This window comes from Colletotrichum phormii (assembly GCF_030913505.1).
Source record: "Colletotrichum phormii strain CBS 102054 chromosome Unknown BDP81scaffold_2, whole genome shotgun sequence".
Taxonomy (NCBI): Eukaryota; Fungi; Ascomycota; class Sordariomycetes; order Glomerellales; family Glomerellaceae; genus Colletotrichum; species Colletotrichum phormii.
Genome location: NW_026851444.1, coordinates 1,742,871 through 1,758,703, shown reverse-complemented (window position 1 = coordinate 1,758,703; position 15,833 = coordinate 1,742,871). Strand labels below are relative to the sequence as shown.

The window sequence follows — 15,833 nt, the reverse complement described above, 5'->3', positions numbered from 1 at the left end:
GGACCCGAGTTCCGTCCGTGTAAGTGCCGCAGCTGCACTGCTACAGACTGCTCGCAGTGCTCGGTTGACAATATGGAAGGTTTGAGGTTCTTCATTCGGCCCGACTAGGTTCTACAACATAAAGATCCAACTGGTACTAAATACGTGCTCTCTTGAAGTTGTAGCCTGTCAGTCACCGACTTTGCTGGCATCTTGCGCCTTTATCTAGTTCTATCACGGTCCATCGTGAAGAGAGAACATACACTAAAATTACCACAACCATCATGATTTTCTCCTCTAGATACCAGATAGACATACCTGAAGTCGATGTTCTGTCATATGTTTTTGGTACAGTCCATATCGCTGTGACCTGTGTTTTGCTTTCGTGTTTGCTGATACAGACTACAGGAACGTCAGCCTCGCAAGGGGATTTGCCCATTTTTGCCGATGCCGAGAAACCTGCTCAAAGTCTCCGTAAGCCCAAATTGGAGACTTGTGTCAAGAAACTAGCGGGTGGCCTCCGACAGACATTGGGATTACAGAACGACGATGTTGTCCTGGCTTACACCGAGAATTCTGTGAGTAGTTCCACGTTCATGGATGGCAACCAACCCCTAATACCGTGCCTCGTCACTCCAGGTATGGTACCCAGTTATAATCCTTGGGTCAATCTGTGCAGGTGGGATCTTCACTGGTGCCAATCCGGGGTACACAGAGTCTGGTGAGTTACGAATTAATGATGAGATACCTCGGCACGAAGCAGCGAGCACATGGGTAACCCTGACTAGAACTGACCCACCAACTCACTGTTTCCGGCGCTAAGTGCATCTTCACGGATGCCGTGCGACTCACGACCGCACTGCAAGCTGCAAGGAGCGTCGGCATACCAAAAGAATCTGCCGTGCTCGTTGACAACGAGGGTCGGCCTAGACATGACAGTTGGCGTACCATGCAAAAGTTGATGGCTGAGCCATATTCGTGGGAGGCAGTCCGCGATCCTCTAATTTTGGCGGAAAAGTGAGTTGCTGCAAGTGAACAAAACGATGAACGCGATGCTGACCAATTTGCAAGGGTCGCTGTTCTTAACTTCAGTAGTGGGACAACGGGGAAACCCAAGGCATGCATGATCACCCACCGCAATCTTGTTGCAAATGCGGAACAGACGCTTCACCTTGATCGAGTGAGCGAGTCGAGAGCAAACGGCCAAGGATCTTCAACTCACAATGTTCACTGTGCGTTCCTGCCTCTCTATCACGCCAGTAAGTGGAAGTCTGGGATCTCAATCACACGCTACTGCTTGAAGCACTGACTATGAGCTTAGGTGGACTCATGACTTATTGTGTGGTCAATGTACGCAGATCTTGCACAACAGTCACCATGCGTAAGTTCAGCCTAGAGCTTCTGTTGAGCACAATTCAGCCTCCCCAACATGCAGATGAAAATCGTCGGTGACGATGGTCGCGAAGTCGGCTGCAACGAAGAGGGGGAGGCACTCATTCGGGGCCCAAATGTGTTCAAGGGCTACTACAAGAACCCAAGTGCATCTGAAGAAGCATGGACCAAAGATGGGTGGCTGAAAACTGGAGACATCGTGTCAATCCAGGAGAGCGGACTCTTGACTATTTTGGACCGCAAAAAAGTACGTGCCCAAAGCTTTGAAAGGCTTTGACAGAACATGGAAGAATTTGCTGACCAATTTTTTTTTGCAGGAACTCATCAAAGTCAAAGGGTTTCAAGTGGCCCCGGCCGAACTTGAGGGGCATCTCCTTGAGCATGAAGGAGTCAAGGACTGCGCAGTAATTCGCGTCACAAGGTTGGTTCCCACTGTTTGCCTTTACCGCTCGCATTTGACTTACACGAACACGCGTTTAGAGAGGGGCAAGAACACCCACAAGCTCACATTGTCCCCAAAGATAACAACGTTACCACCGAATCGATTATCAAATTCATGTTGACCGTCCACGCAATTACATGTTGTACGCAGTGCCACCGTCACATATGGTCGGCAGGGCTGCAATGCCGCGGAAGGCGGTAGCTTCATCCTTATCTGTGGTGTTTATGTGTCACTGATCATCTAACACACTGTAACCAATGGTGTTTGGTAGTTTGTGGAACGCCCAGAGCTCTAATGGAACTTCTGCATCATAAATATTCTCTTATTTTATAGGAAGGGCCAAACAAGGCCTCGTTCGAGGTTGATAATTCTACGTTAAGGGCCTTTGTATCCTAGGTCACGACTTCATGACTCGAGAAACCCGAAATGCTGATCCAGCTCTTGCGCCAAAGTGATGGAACTATTCAAAATCCACTGCATATCCATATTCAAGGGCTTGACGTTATGTCCGACCATACAGCTCATCTGTGTCCGGTCTCCACCCTTCTCCCACGTCCCGTCGACCACGGTATGCGTCGGCAGCCCGAATTCTTTCGGGTCAATCTTCTTGTTCTTCAAAAGTCCACCGTTGTACCAAATGAGATCGTCTCGCACGTCGACGTGTCCGATCACGAAGCTGCAAATTCTCTCGACGGAGTCGTTGACCTTGTCCTTGAACCAACCAACCATGGAACCGTAGTGCTTTTCGAAGGCATAGCTTGCCCCGCTGAGCTCGAGTCCGAACCACCACGTCTCCTTGTCACCGTACGTAATTTTGTAGCTGACTTCTTCGCGCACGTCGTAGGTATTTTGCCATGCTACATGGAGGAGACCCATCAACACGTCTAGGCGAGACTTGTCCACTACAACCACACCCGAATCGCCCTCTTCGGCGTAGTCATCAGTCCATACAAGCGACTTATTGAGCGCGGCACTGGGCTCGTGAATCTGCGACCTCCACCACTCATGTCGTTCGGCGAAGGCGTGTTGCCAGAGTAAACGATCGTGGAAGAGGAGAGCACCGGTCTGCTCGTACAAGGGATCTAAGAAGAGTGACTCCGGAACTTGAACAAATACTGAGTCGGCATCTGAGAGTAGGACCTCTTCGAACGGCGCATACAAAGCCGCAAAGGCCTTGATAGCCCACCCGCCATTTACAAGCTTCAGGGTCTTATCGTCGACAACGCTCAAAACATCTAAGAATTGGAGCCCTTTGAAGCGAGCCAGCAGCTTCTCGCGGTCCTCAGGCGGTAAGTCCTCGTCTCCGGCATATACAATCTGAATCGTCATGTTGCAGTACAAGATGTCTTGGAGGGCGCCAATGAGGTGCGTGGCGTATCGCATGGTTCCCTTGCCTGTCGGAATGACGAATCCACGTGACCCAGGGACAATGGACGAACGCAGGTCTGAAAAAGGCGTCTTGCTATCTGGATTCTTGGGAGAGTGCTGGATAAAAGGGAAGAACGATGCGATCGCACTCTCCACAGTCTCGAGAAGAGGCCGAGCGTTCTCCGATTTCGGTGCGTTGTCAAGGAATTTGACCCATTCCCGTGCTTTCTTGGTTCGTTGACCGAGCTCGTAGAATTTGAATTTGTACGGAGGTTGAATGGGATCGTCAATCAAAGAATTGGCTTCGTCGCTGATCAAAGCAGCCTCTTTCTGCCATGCTGTTGGGCCATCTTCCTTCGGTTTGTCGGAATGTTGTGGTGGATGCGACTGCGTTTGCGCTGGCGGAGGCTTGGCAGGCGACGTCGGATGATAAGATGGAGTAAGAACGTAAGAGGAGTATAAGAACAAGAACAAGAGGCAAGCGAACAGAATAGATGTTGTCATCCGCGAGGATGGCATAACTTTGACGACCATGCTGGCCAATTGGTCGCAAAGCGCGACTGATATGTGAAGGAGAACGATCTTCTGGTGGCAGGCGTGTCGCGGGAGAACGAACGAAGCAGCAAAAGCCTGGGGAGGGCGAGGTGCCCGGGCATATTATCTACCTTCCAAAATTGCGCCAAAATCCGGCCCCACGGTAGATTACGTACGCCAGACGACGTAGTAGTCGCGTGAGGGTGCTTCATCAATGGGAAGGGGGCCACAAAAGAAAGTTTAGTTCAAGTGACCAACAGAGTGATGAAAGCTGAAAGCGCATTCCAACCCATGTCCGAGTTGCATCGGCGCTTGTTAGCAGCGGCTGTCTCATGGACCTCACTTCGAATTTTGCAGACTAAAACCAGAGAATCGCTGGTTCTTCTTGGACTTCATCGCGAACAAGCTGGCTTTCAACTTTCAACAGGTCCTCCCTGTTGACTTCGGTTGACACGGCATGGGTGTCCACCGCCCGAATATTCGTGGCAAACTAGGGTAACTGTTGGTACCCCTATCACAGGGAAGTTGGTTCGAACCGTAGGGTCCTGGGGATGACGAAGTATCAATATCTCTGTATTGATTGATTCTGCGTAAGGAGTAGAAGGGAGATTCCAACCGGGGGTTGGGTGGACCGTCGAGGTGTAATTGTACCCTCTCGAAGTGGCCCCTGCTCTACCCTTACTCACGGTCGAATTGGGCTTCCAATCCGACAGTAACCAACAAAGCATTCCAGCGCAACAAACACGGGTAGAAGCAAAAGGGCGACACAGCAGTTGCACCCACCTCTTTTCTTGAGCCTTTTCTCAACCTCCCAAGGAGGTAATAGGTGGATACGGGAGACTCCTTTCTTGGCACTCACGTCGAAGGTCGCTATGGATGCTTCCAAATTTGCCTCAGGAGCTAATAGCGACCAAACTAAAGTATTGATGGCTGAAACCCATCAGCAGCCTAATTGTGCACATCACCTCTTATTAACTGGTACTCCCTCCTTCTTTGGCCCATTCCTATCTTTTCCTTCTATTTAATTATCTGTTCCGTCTGTTCAGTGCTGCTTATCTGTCCAAAGTCTTCGTTTTCACCGCGATGCCGAGGCCCACGGGTTTGATCTTCTTCTTTGTTTGCTTGTTGGTCTTGTTCACTTCATTCTCAGAGGCAGCCAACTGTTTCAACCATAGGGGGAAACTCTTTGCCGACCAGGTACAGTGTCCAGGGACCGATGCTTGTTGCGGAGTAAATGACGCTTGTCAACCGAACCGACTCTGCAAAAGTAAAGACAATGCCGATAATATCTTGGTTCGAGGAACTTGCCTGCATAACCCTTGGGACAATAGCACCTGCGCAGAAATTTGTGTCTTTGGTAAAGAACCCTCCCGCATAGTCCCTGCTACAGCGTAAATGTCGTACGATAACTTACAAGAATTCGTTTTACTAGATGAGACAAGGATCAATACAGGCTTGACAGATGGCGTCTTTCCGAGGGTTGAGATTTGTGACGCGAGCATGGGAAAATACTGCTGCCGAGAAGGTAGTTCCGGCACGTGTTGCAGCAATACTTTGCGAACCTATTATCTCGACAACAATGGCAACCTACTCTCTGTGGCCCCTACCGCGACAGCTTTAAGCAGCGCAACAACGACAACAAGTGTATCGGGATCCAGCCCAGCTACGACCAACTCCGGCGGCTCAGCTTCAAGCACTAGCACTGCTGATGGCTCAAGCTCGAGCGACGGCGAATCCCTCGCCCTTAAAGTAGGACTTGGAGTTGGCATCCCGCTCGCTGCTGTCATTGCAGCTTTGGCAACCTGGTATTTCCTCCACCAAAAGAAGCACAACAAGGGCAGAACATCGGAACCCTCCGCCAACACCGCAAGTTCATATTACGGAGGACATGCCAAGGACACGACTTATCAGTATGGGCAAGACACAAATTTCCAGAATCCAAGTCTTGATAGGAGGTACGAGATGCACGAGATGCCGGCGGACTGGAATCAGCCTCCACGCGAGCTCGCGGGATCGGAGGTGCGGCAGCAACGATGAGGCGGTCAATTGGCGAAAGGGCGCATCAGGCAATTTCACCTTGTTCGCTGATCTGCGGTCAGCTTATTTGACGGAGGTGGCGTTCGGACCATTTCGAAGCAAAATCCCTCCGTACACGAAATCCAGAGCCAGTTCGTTGCTTGGCGAATCATGACGAGTTGGTCTGTCTTGGGGAGGAAGCAGGATTAACGCAGAGTCTATAGTAAGAGGCTTGGGTCTTGGCGTGGGAACTAGTGAGGCATTGTTGACCTTTTGTTTCCCATCTTGGTATATCATAAGTAGATGTGCCTAGCGCTGACGAATTAATGGCAGCGCCGAAATCACTCCTTATATAAGGTACCTACCTTCAGCCACCACCACTGACCTTGTTGTTGTCGACTTCTGCCTCGAGTGAAATCTTCACAGCATTTCGATACAGACAAAATCCCTCGCCCCCCTGGCATTGTCACTGGGCTGAGTGGCATGCAGGATTGAGCCCCCGGTCTTGCGTGCTGAGTAAGGACCTTGTCAAAGGCGGCTCCCAATAGGCTCACGGGTACCCGTGCATGTAAAATTCCACGGGTACCCGTGAAAATGACTAAGCAAACTGGCGGCACGGGTCTTGAGCCAATCGGAGGCGCGACTTAGGTTCCAATTATCCTTTCAATTTACGATTTAACCACAATACACTCTTCGGGTAGATTCTCAGCATACAACGCCTCCCGTTCGGCGTTGTCTCTCGCGACTCGATTCCAGATATCGCCCATACCTCTGCTGCTACTCCGAAAAGGGTTGTCTCCCTCCTCAGCGAAAACAAGCTCATCAACCCGTTCCTGCTCAGCTCTGTCCCAGTCTAGATAAGCCATCATCTCTTCCTTTAGCCAATCTCTTGACCCCTTGGAGGTGGTGCAGCGTCTGTTCATCTGCTTATAGTCAAGACACCACTCATAAGACTTCTTCCCATAACGCAGTGGAAGACCCATTGTCCTCCGATACTCCTGGTTTGTTTTGACACTTCCACGAGGCTGGGCGGCATACCAGGCGCTTCTCGCTGCACAATATCGTTCGTATATTGCCTGGGGCGAATCGTATCTTGGAAGCGAGGGTGAAGGCGAACGCCGAGACGGCGATTGCACGTCAGGTGGTGATATCCCGGCATCCACTGCTCCATCTATAGTCGATGGAGCCAAGGCTAGTATGGATTGTATAGTGTTCGATGGAAGCCTTTCCGTAACTTCCTGTGTAGTAGAACAGCCCGCACTCGGTATCAAAACTAGACCCGGAGTAGGCATTGGCTTAAGCAACAAATGCGAGTATCGCAGAGGGCACGTCTTCGAAGTCATAATATGGCCAGCCACATGACACCTGCTACATGTGTTTGGGGCCCGTGATGAAATTCCAATGATTTCAAACCCACTTAGCTCTCGCCTAGTGCTTGATTTCGGAATTCGGGGGTTCTCCGATTGCAACCTGGGCTCGATGCGCTGGCGAGGCTCTAGTAACAACTGCGGCGCTCCTTCACGCCTCAGGTGCCAATGCGCATGAAAGTGCTCACGTAGCAGAACAAGATTTTGTTCCTGTAAAGCCTTTAATTTGTGTAGACATGGCAGACCGTACACACGAGAGAAGGCCCCCGTACAGACTGAGGAATGGTCTGTGCCATTCTTACTGAGCAGCTTCCGCTGCTCTTCTACTTTCCGGAGGGCTTCATGCGATACCCAGCCAAGTACTGCGCCATATATTGTTCCCGAAAGCTCGACCGGTATTCGTGTCTGTTGTTTGGCTTGATTAGATCTCAGATCCGAGAGCTGATTGAGTAACGCGTGCTTCATCGCTCGCCAAGCCTCGAACAGATCCAACGTGGATCTCTTTAGGTGCGATTTGAGCAGAGCATGGATGCCCTCAACCCGCGAGGTAGCCACGTTGCCAAAGTGCGTGTGCTGATCAACCCAGGCTTTCACTAGCTTCTCCTTGTACGGATGGAGCCAAAAGGACGTAACGTAGCCGACTTCTTCAAGATGGTCCGTAAGATAGCGTTCTTCGAAGTGAGAAACACGTTCCCGAAAGGTCATCTCAGACGGCGAGCTAACAATCAAATGCCAGGACTTGTAGAACTCTTCCCAGTTGTCAGTCGATGACTTTGGCGCTGCAGGGCTACTGGTTGTCTTCGTCTTGGCAAGGTCGAACGCAGAGTAGCAATGCTGAAGCACCGCCTTGTTTGCATGCCAGAGGCAAAGCAAAGATGCCGAAGATGGAAAGACAGCGGCTACAGCATTAATACATGCTAAGCAGCGATCTGTGAGGACAACCGCAGGTTGGCTAGCGTTGCACTGGTCATACAAGGACCTGGCCCGCTCCAGAGCCCAGGTATAATCTTCTTCCGTTTCGCCACTGAGAAATGCGAACGCGATACAGAAGGAACGCTGGCAAGCATCGACGCCAACTATATCAAGAAGCGGCATACCGTACTTGTTGGTCTTGTAAGTGCAGTCCAGCAACATTACGTCTGGGTAAGCTTGTAGGATGGCCAAGGAATCTGGATGGGAGAACAAGACAGCTGTAACGCGGCCATCTGGTGCGAATTGCATTCGACTCCAGAAGCCTTCCTCGTCAAGCTGATTGGCAAGTGCGTGGATTGAGGTCTGCCCTCCACGAACATCTCGTTTGATGGCTGCAATATGATTGTAGATATCCTGTTGGGTTGCTACAGAGTTTGTGGTTTGTCGTATGTATGTCCGGATATCCCTGGGCGCGACGCCAGCATTTGATAGGCCGGCTACTTTCGCAAAATCCTCCTCTATCAGCTTACGGTGTGTTGGGTGAGCAGACGGATGCTGGCTTGGGGGATGATTATGAGAAGAAAACCGTTTATCGGGGCGGTGTCTCAAGCTCCATATGCTTTTAACCAAGGATTCTTTGGCAAGCACGGAAAATTAACAACCGATTCCCCTGCTCGTGGTTCGTCTTTGGCGCGCTATTGCTTTGCTTGGGGGATGACACGACCGATCGCACGAATACGTAATTGTCCGCCGTCCACTCTTCTCTTTGGTCGATCTCCCGGTCGTGAAGGCGTATCCCCTTGTTGCTGCCCAATTGTTAATTGCCAATATGAGGTCATCGCGGGATTCATATTCGCTTTCAGGAGGTAGACAGTCGTCTAGGAAATTGAGTGCTGGATTGTCCGGGGCTGTTTCCATTCTTTTCAGAAACTTGTGGCCGAGTTGCCATGAGCAGAGAAACGTGTAGAATGACGCGAGACGCGTTCGTCAATCTGTGCCGCCAGCTTGCTTAGTCATTTTCACGGGTACCCGTGGAATTTTACATGCACGGGTACCCGTGAGCCTATTGGGAGCCGTCAAAGGCAACCAACTGACAAACACCCAAGGCCTAGCACCCCTGCTGGTCCCGCTCTTTCCGCCCGCCCCCTTCCTTCTCGGGTGCGGCACGATGGGCGCGTGGTGATGATCGGTCGAGCTGCTGTGCATGCGAGAGACGCTAGACACTTAGTTGCTGCAAAAGATTGAACTAGTAAGGTGCAGGGGAAATTCCGCTTTCCTAAATTCATCTTGGACTCTGATGATAAAATCCCCCGAGCTTACATGTAGGTATCATGATGAGTTTACTTCAATAATGAGGGACGATAAAGAGGAGACTGTGATCACTTGCAGGCACGCAGGGTATGAGGATCTTCGCAGTGGATTTGAGGGGGCCGATTGCCCATGATTCGAAGCATATGGTGCACCAACGAGCCTATGAGATGTGAGGGCTGAACTATTCGCAATGCGCCTAGCCCCACTGATGCTTGTTGTGTTGACGCAGGTACAGGGGGCATGGGGCTGAAACGGCCCAGGCGCAGCGGGCTTTGCTTTGTGGCTTTCCCGCCAAACTCTTGACATTGAATTCTTGATTTCATCGTTCGAGACTCTGAGGCTGCGAGGCCATGCTTTTTTTTTCATTTTTTTCAGGCGCAAATTGTCGGTATAATGCCGCCGTTGACGATGTTAACTATACAGGCTCTGGCCATTTCAGAGGGGAGGATGGAACACTCTTGGAGCCAATTTCGGACCCTTTGTATGATTGAGTTGGTGGACAGTTTGCACGCGACACAATCTAGATTTGGAGAAACCTGCCGCATTGAACTGCTTTGCTCTGCCGCTGATCACATCGTACTTTTTGGTATCCAGCTTCAGCTAATTCACCGTGCCATAGGTAAGTAAAGTACCAACGTCACAGAAGTGAGCATGTACATCATGACACGGGAAAGACGGAGTCACGTGGTGTTTCTCAACTTGATCTCATAGTTTATTCGTGACCCACGCCCAATCATCTCCCAAAGGATCATTTAAACAGGCAAGCCGCAAGATTGCCTTCGTGCTCGGCTTCAAGCTTCGGGGGGCGCAGGATCTAAGCTTCTGGAAGCGTAGAACAAATTGCTAACACTTGAACGTAGCGGCAAAGTAGTTGGCACTGATTTTGACTATTCCTTATAACAACCATCGCATTTATTGTGTCGGATTGGAAGTCCAATTCGACCGCGAGTAAGGGCAGAGCATGGGCCACCTCGAGGGAGTACAATTAGACCTCGACTACCCACCCAACCTCCGGTTGAACCTCCGGTTGGAATCTCCCTTCTACTCCTTACGCAGAATCAATCAATACAGAGATATTGATACTTCGTCACCCCCAGGACCCTACGGTTCGAACCAACTTCCCTGTGAAAGGAATACCAACAATTGATATTACTGGCTGTATACTATTATAATCACTTCAAGTCTTTGACTTGCAGATGTCACCCATGGTGTCATAAAAGTCTTGCATTACTATTAAAATGTTACTATATGAGAGATGACCCGTGAGCAGAACATTTTCCACCAATTCTTTCCTGGCGTGACTATACGGCGCCCACGTCATCGGATGTATTGATTACCCGCTGTTGGAGATCTCCCCGATGAGAGCTTGAACTAGATGGGACTGTGCCTAGCTCTGCCCGAGAGAGTTCTCATGGAATGCCGCAGTGCTGGGCGGGAAATCATTGTGAGAAGTTCTCCAGGCTCCAGCATCGAAAATTGACTTGTCCCAGGGCAATAACATGCAATCCGTGGCAAAAGGTGGCGACAGTTTCATTGTGACGCTTTAGAAACATCTCTCTTTCCTTATATATGTACAGGTCTCACCAAGTTGGAGTTTTGCAACTAAAAGACGCGTGGCAGAGCAGTATGTCTCGCGACAGCCTCCCATTGAGGTGAGAACCATTCGTCTAAACTTCTCAGTATCACAAACTCCTAGCCTCGTGTCTGGCCAGACTCCAGTTGGAACGTATCAAATTTCAGGCTTTCTTGCTTCTTGCAGCTGGCGAAGGATGTTTTGCCGGTCTCCACGAACCGGTGGTACGTGGTTGGTCACTGGCTCAAACACATTCGAGTCAAGGCGAAGATGATTGGAGGGTAGGTACCATCTGTAAAGCATAGCAAGGAAGACATCAGGTAGACTAAGTCTACTAGTACGTCTGTGACATAATCAATCCCTCTCGTTACGAACACGATAACGGTAGTCGAAAACAACCGTGCAATCGCATGCAAGTTTCGGACATCCGGCTGACAGCATTGCGCGCGTAGAGGCCTTCGCGTATGTCTATCACCGATTCGACGATGAACGGAACCGAGGCATTTCTTCGCATAACATACATCAGACGAAGTGCAGCACCATTTTCGACGGTTCTGGAACCTATGCGGAGCGTTCGGCAAGAGTTTGGGCCAAGTTGCCGGCGGTCACCGTCATACACGGCGGACAAAACATGAGGGGTGACTAGATCAATCTTCATTCAGAACACCAAAGATCTTTCTACTCGTTAAGAAGCGTGTGTCGATGAATAATTTTCGCTTTGGACACAAGCGTAAGAAGGTCCGATGCTGACAAAGTCACCCCACACAGGGTGAAATTCCTGATGTTCAGCTTAAAGTATCCTACCATTTGTCAATACTAAGTCTCCTTCGTGGACGGAGATTTTTCGATTCCGCGGGGGAAACGATTTTTTGCCATGTTGAAAGTCAACGTATGTTACAGCTCTGGATGTCTAAGTCCGAACTGTTCGGGAAGAACACTATAACATATTCTCCGAGGCCTAAGGTCCAAAATGAAAACTCTGATCGGTCGATCTACCGGTTTTTTAAGACAGACCTACATTCCGGCGGGCGAATTGTGAGGCTTATGTCGAATATTCAGATGATCGGTGTGCAGGCCACCTATCATCGCCTGTTTTGGACAAAATACCGAAAACTGCCTCTGCTGGAAGCAGAAATATGATGTCACGGAGACGGACTCAGGAAAAAAACGACGGGAAAAAAAGTTTTGTCAGTCAAACGGCCACCATCTGAAGGCAATCCTCTCCGTCACCCACTTCTCAGCCGAGGGACCCCTATGATGGCACACGGTAGGTATTCTGCAACCCGATTGGAGAACTTTGAGTAAGTAATCGAGTTCTTTGTGGGTGCTGCGGAGATAGTGCCCAAACAAGACCCCTCGGCACCTTCAGACGTTCAGCCGGTCTAGATAGGCCGGCATGTCATCATAGCAAGCGACGTCAGTATCCCGCCGGTCCGGAACCGCTCGAGCAAGGCTGGTTCTGAAAGCTCCGATTCATCAATAACTTTACCAAAAGAGATCAAGTCCTGTGAGGAAAGATCGAGAGATAAGCTTGATCGGCACTGGCACTTCAACCGGGGTCATCCATTGTCCGCTTTCCACGACTGCGGACACCCGAAAATATCACTCCGAAAAAGAGATATATAGGTTCCAAGCTCGTCCGCTCCATAACTAAACATCTTCCAATTCATCAAACACACAAACACTCATAACAACCATGAAGACTACCTCAGCCGCCGCACTTGCCCTTATTCTGGGATGGACCCAAGTTCTCGCCAGACCAGTGAATGACCCAAACATCGATATCCGCGATGCAACCACCAATTCTTCACCCGTTGCGGCTGAATCGCGACCACTGGAGCCTGACCGCCAAGCATTGAATCCATTCCTAGGCGACGACATGAACTCCATCAAGAACGACAATCCCGACCCGAAGACCAAGATTTATCCCAAAAGGTCGGAGAAGGACGCACCCTACTCCAGATCCGAGAGAGACCTGAAGGCCAGCATTTACATCCCGAAGACCTTTTCCGCATCATCAAACAAGCAGCCCGTTATTCTAGTCCCGGGCACCGCTGCGATGGCTGGTACGACGTATCGTGCGAATCTCGGCCCTCTTCTGGCCAAATCCGACTTTGCCGACCCCCTCTGGGTTAACATTCCCGATGCCTCGCTGGACGATGCTCAGGAGAATTCGGAATATGTTGCCTACGCCATCAACTATGTGCAAGACATGACTGGCAAGAAGCCAGCTGTCGTTGCTTGGAGTCAAGGAAACCTCAACGTACAATGGGCCTTGAAGTATTGGCCCAGCACCAGGGAAGCCGTGACCGATCTTGTGTCAATGAGCCCCGACTTTCACGGAACCAAGGAAGCATTCGCGGCTTGCAAGACTCCAGCAGCTATCATTGGCTGCACTCCCAGCGTCTACCAACAGATGTATGATTCCAAGTTCGTCCAGACACTCCGTGCAAACGGTGGTGACAGTGCCTATGGTAAGTTTACAACTTCTCAATGCGTTTGATCCAGCTACATGTATCTAACTGGATGTATTTAGTTCCCACAACTTCTCTTTTCAGCGCAACGGATGAGGTTGTTCAACCGCAGTCGGGTCCGATCGCCTCAGCCATTCTCAAGGACGGCAATGGCGTCGAAGTCAGCAACATCGAGGTCCAGAAAGCTTGTCCCGCCACACCCGCCGGCGGCGAAGTCACTCACGAAGGCATGCTTTACAACTCACTGGCATTTGCTCTTCTGAGAGACGCCCTTACCAATGAGGGACCTGGCAAGCTCGAACGCATCGATAAGAAGATCTGCGCCGACCCTGCTGCTGGCAAGCTTGACGCCCTCGAGATCAAGGCGACGGAGGCCGTCTTGGTTGACGCCGGGGCGAACGTGCTTGCTTACCCCAACAAGGTCAAGCGTGAGCCCGCTATCAAGGACTACGCCAAGGCCTAAGCATCTTCAACAACACCATTGTCAGCGGGCTGGCGTGTAGTATTCTTGTAAATTATTTGTACAACACTTGTCAACAGTACTAGTAACGATACACGAACAAGCGAGCGAGCGAGCGAGCATAACAGCGTGTGCATTTTCATGGATTTAGCGTTGGATCGACTTCTAGAAAATAAAAACTTGTATTAAGTGCTTTTAAATCAGTTGAACATGGGGTTGAAAAGGTCTATAGGACATGTCTCGCAATGTGACAGCTTCACTGACCCTCTTTTGTCCAACATTGCCCGCTCTTAATCCGAGACTGACGTCTTAGATCTTATAATTGAGAGCTAATCGCTACGTTCACTTTAGGCCAGTGCCAAACTGATTGTAGAGATTCCTTTATATTGACGGGACGAGAGAATGTGATGGAGTGTAGGAAGTGTCTGAGAAAACAATCTTGCGGGGTAATATCAGCCGCTCGGCCCATTCATCTCCCAGATGCTGGCAAATTACCTGCAACAGGTATGCCCCTGAATCGCCAATCTGCCAAAGGTCCCGCGCCAGATGTAAAATAGCAGCATAGTAAGCCAGTACAGCTATCGCTTCGGGCTTTCTTTCGGATAGCTTTCGAGTGTAGTCCTCTGAGACCATCAGCGACCAGGAAAAGACCATTTGAATCAAGTACTTTCGACCCAGAAATACCCTGGTGTCTAGATCATCTAGTGCGACTTGTATAAGGTCGACAGCGTGCATGTAAATTTCCTTGTCAGCGGCCGAAATGTTCGGCGATGCAGATATCAAATCCAAGATGCTATCACAATCGGGACCGACACCTTTCAGCCAACTCAACCCCAGACCCCACGACATCAGAGGGACAAGCTCCGAGGTCTTGAGCAATGCCCAGGCGCGACTGACAATCACCCTCACGCCTCTACGGATCCTGGCGAAGTTGACGTAGCAGTCGATGAACGGATCTAGATTGGTGCTACGGAACGCAAGTGCGTCGACACAGAGATGACGGCCGAGGATGGCCGAGAACAGGACCAGAGGGACGCAGCTGGGCTCGTCTATCCGCGCCTTTTAGGCGTTGAATAATGAAACCGCTCTTGTTTGTAGCTGGACTGCGTCGTGTAGGATTTCCATTGCGTTTTCTGGCTCGAGGATCGACATATGCCGAGCAGACAGGGCGAGGATTTCGTGCATGAGGTACGGGGCGTCGGACCCTGTCTTGAGGATGAGCTGGGTGTTTCGTTCGATAAGACTGGGGCCGAGCTCCGGCACGGCGAGTACTAGAGAGAAGTGCACGAGGAATCTTATGTGTGTCATGTTGATCATATTGTCCAATAGGCTGGGAGTGGGCTGACCCATGTCGTTGCCGGCATACACTATGAGGTGGCCCAAGTCCGGAGTCGGGATGACAGCGGGGCTCCTCCCGGTCGGAGATCCATACGGCGAATCCGGCTTCGAGGTCCCGGCGTCTGATAGTACGGAATCGTGCATGGATTCATCGCCACGCGTAGAACTTGCTACAGACCCGGGATCTGCAGCATTTGCGAATACGCATGTACGGTCCACCATCGCGCAGTTGACGCATCTTGGGCGAGTCTCATCGCACTGCTCATCCGATTAGTCGATGTCTTCAGCCTTACGATACCAGTCGGCGGGTACGCGGAACTAATGCCGTATACGTGGAAACGGATATGTCCAGCTTACCTTCATGTGGCGTCGTTTGCACTCGGCACACCCCTTCCGGGACTTCCTATGGGAGCGTCTGTACATGGTTGGCCGTTGGCTACACCGATGTAAGCTTGCCGGCCCGAGTACGTGTAAGTTTGATACACAGCCCTTGGAACCCGTAGCTGCCGAATTCTGCACAAGTCGAAGCGCGCCAGGCCGATTCTGTTGTCAACGGTGGGAAAACATAAAGGTGACCATTGAGGTTTTTCCACTTGACTGAAGGAGGACTTGACTTTGCCGGTCAACAAACTTTTAAGAATCCACACGGCTAGCTAGGCATACTCGC

At 50.6% G+C, this 15,833-nt stretch overlaps 5 protein-coding genes across 5 annotated transcripts; 3 read left to right on the top strand and 2 right to left on the bottom strand.

Moving 5' to 3' along the window:
• Positions 1 to 1,379: 1,379 nt before the first annotated feature.
• On the top strand, positions 1,380 to 2,014 carry BDP81DRAFT_497496 (uncharacterized protein; the record flags this gene model as incomplete). The annotated part of the gene is made up of 3 exons (XM_060595453.1): positions 1,380 to 1,618; positions 1,689 to 1,792; positions 1,852 to 2,014. The coding sequence occupies exons 1-3, from the start codon at positions 1,409 to 1,411 to the stop codon at positions 2,012 to 2,014; spliced, it is 477 nt and encodes a 158-aa protein (XP_060450648.1). The 5' UTR covers positions 1,380 to 1,408.
• A 105-nt stretch (positions 2,015 to 2,119) lies between these two features.
• On the bottom strand, positions 2,120 to 3,768 carry BDP81DRAFT_416115 (mannosyltransferase putative-domain-containing protein). Its single transcript, XM_060589500.1, has one exon. The coding sequence runs from the start codon at positions 3,713 to 3,715 to the stop codon at positions 2,219 to 2,221; it is 1,497 nt and encodes a 498-aa protein (XP_060450647.1). The 5' UTR covers positions 3,716 to 3,768; the 3' UTR covers positions 2,120 to 2,218.
• Positions 3,769 to 4,798: 1,030 nt separating this feature from the next.
• On the top strand, positions 4,799 to 5,878 carry BDP81DRAFT_339725 (uncharacterized protein; the record flags this gene model as incomplete). Its single annotated transcript, XM_060586007.1, has 2 exons — positions 4,799 to 5,072; positions 5,148 to 5,878. 2 exons carry the CDS (start codon positions 4,799 to 4,801, stop codon positions 5,750 to 5,752), a joined length of 879 nt encoding a protein of 292 aa, XP_060450646.1. The 3' UTR covers positions 5,753 to 5,878.
• A 6,712-nt stretch (positions 5,879 to 12,590) lies between these two features.
• BDP81DRAFT_308755 (uncharacterized protein) lies at positions 12,591 to 13,831 on the top strand (the record flags this gene model as incomplete). The annotated part of the gene is made up of 2 exons (XM_060583491.1): positions 12,591 to 13,368; positions 13,431 to 13,831. The coding sequence occupies 2 exons, from the start codon at positions 12,591 to 12,593 to the stop codon at positions 13,829 to 13,831; spliced, it is 1,179 nt and encodes a 392-aa protein (XP_060450645.1).
• Positions 13,832 to 14,028: 197 nt separating this feature from the next.
• On the bottom strand, positions 14,029 to 15,304 carry BDP81DRAFT_497485 (uncharacterized protein; the record flags this gene model as incomplete). The annotated part of the gene is made up of 3 exons (XM_060595452.1): positions 14,029 to 14,115; positions 14,264 to 14,872; positions 14,912 to 15,304. Coding segments are annotated over 3 exons (1,089 nt in total), but the record flags the coding sequence as incomplete, so codon positions are not given.
• Between the last annotated feature and the right edge of the window lie 529 nt (positions 15,305 to 15,833).

Excerpts from the sequence above, each read along its gene's own strand:
- BDP81DRAFT_416115 (XM_060589500.1), bottom strand. The coding sequence starts at position 3,715 with ATGGTCGTCAAAGTTATGCCATCCTCGCGGATGACAACATCTATTCTG.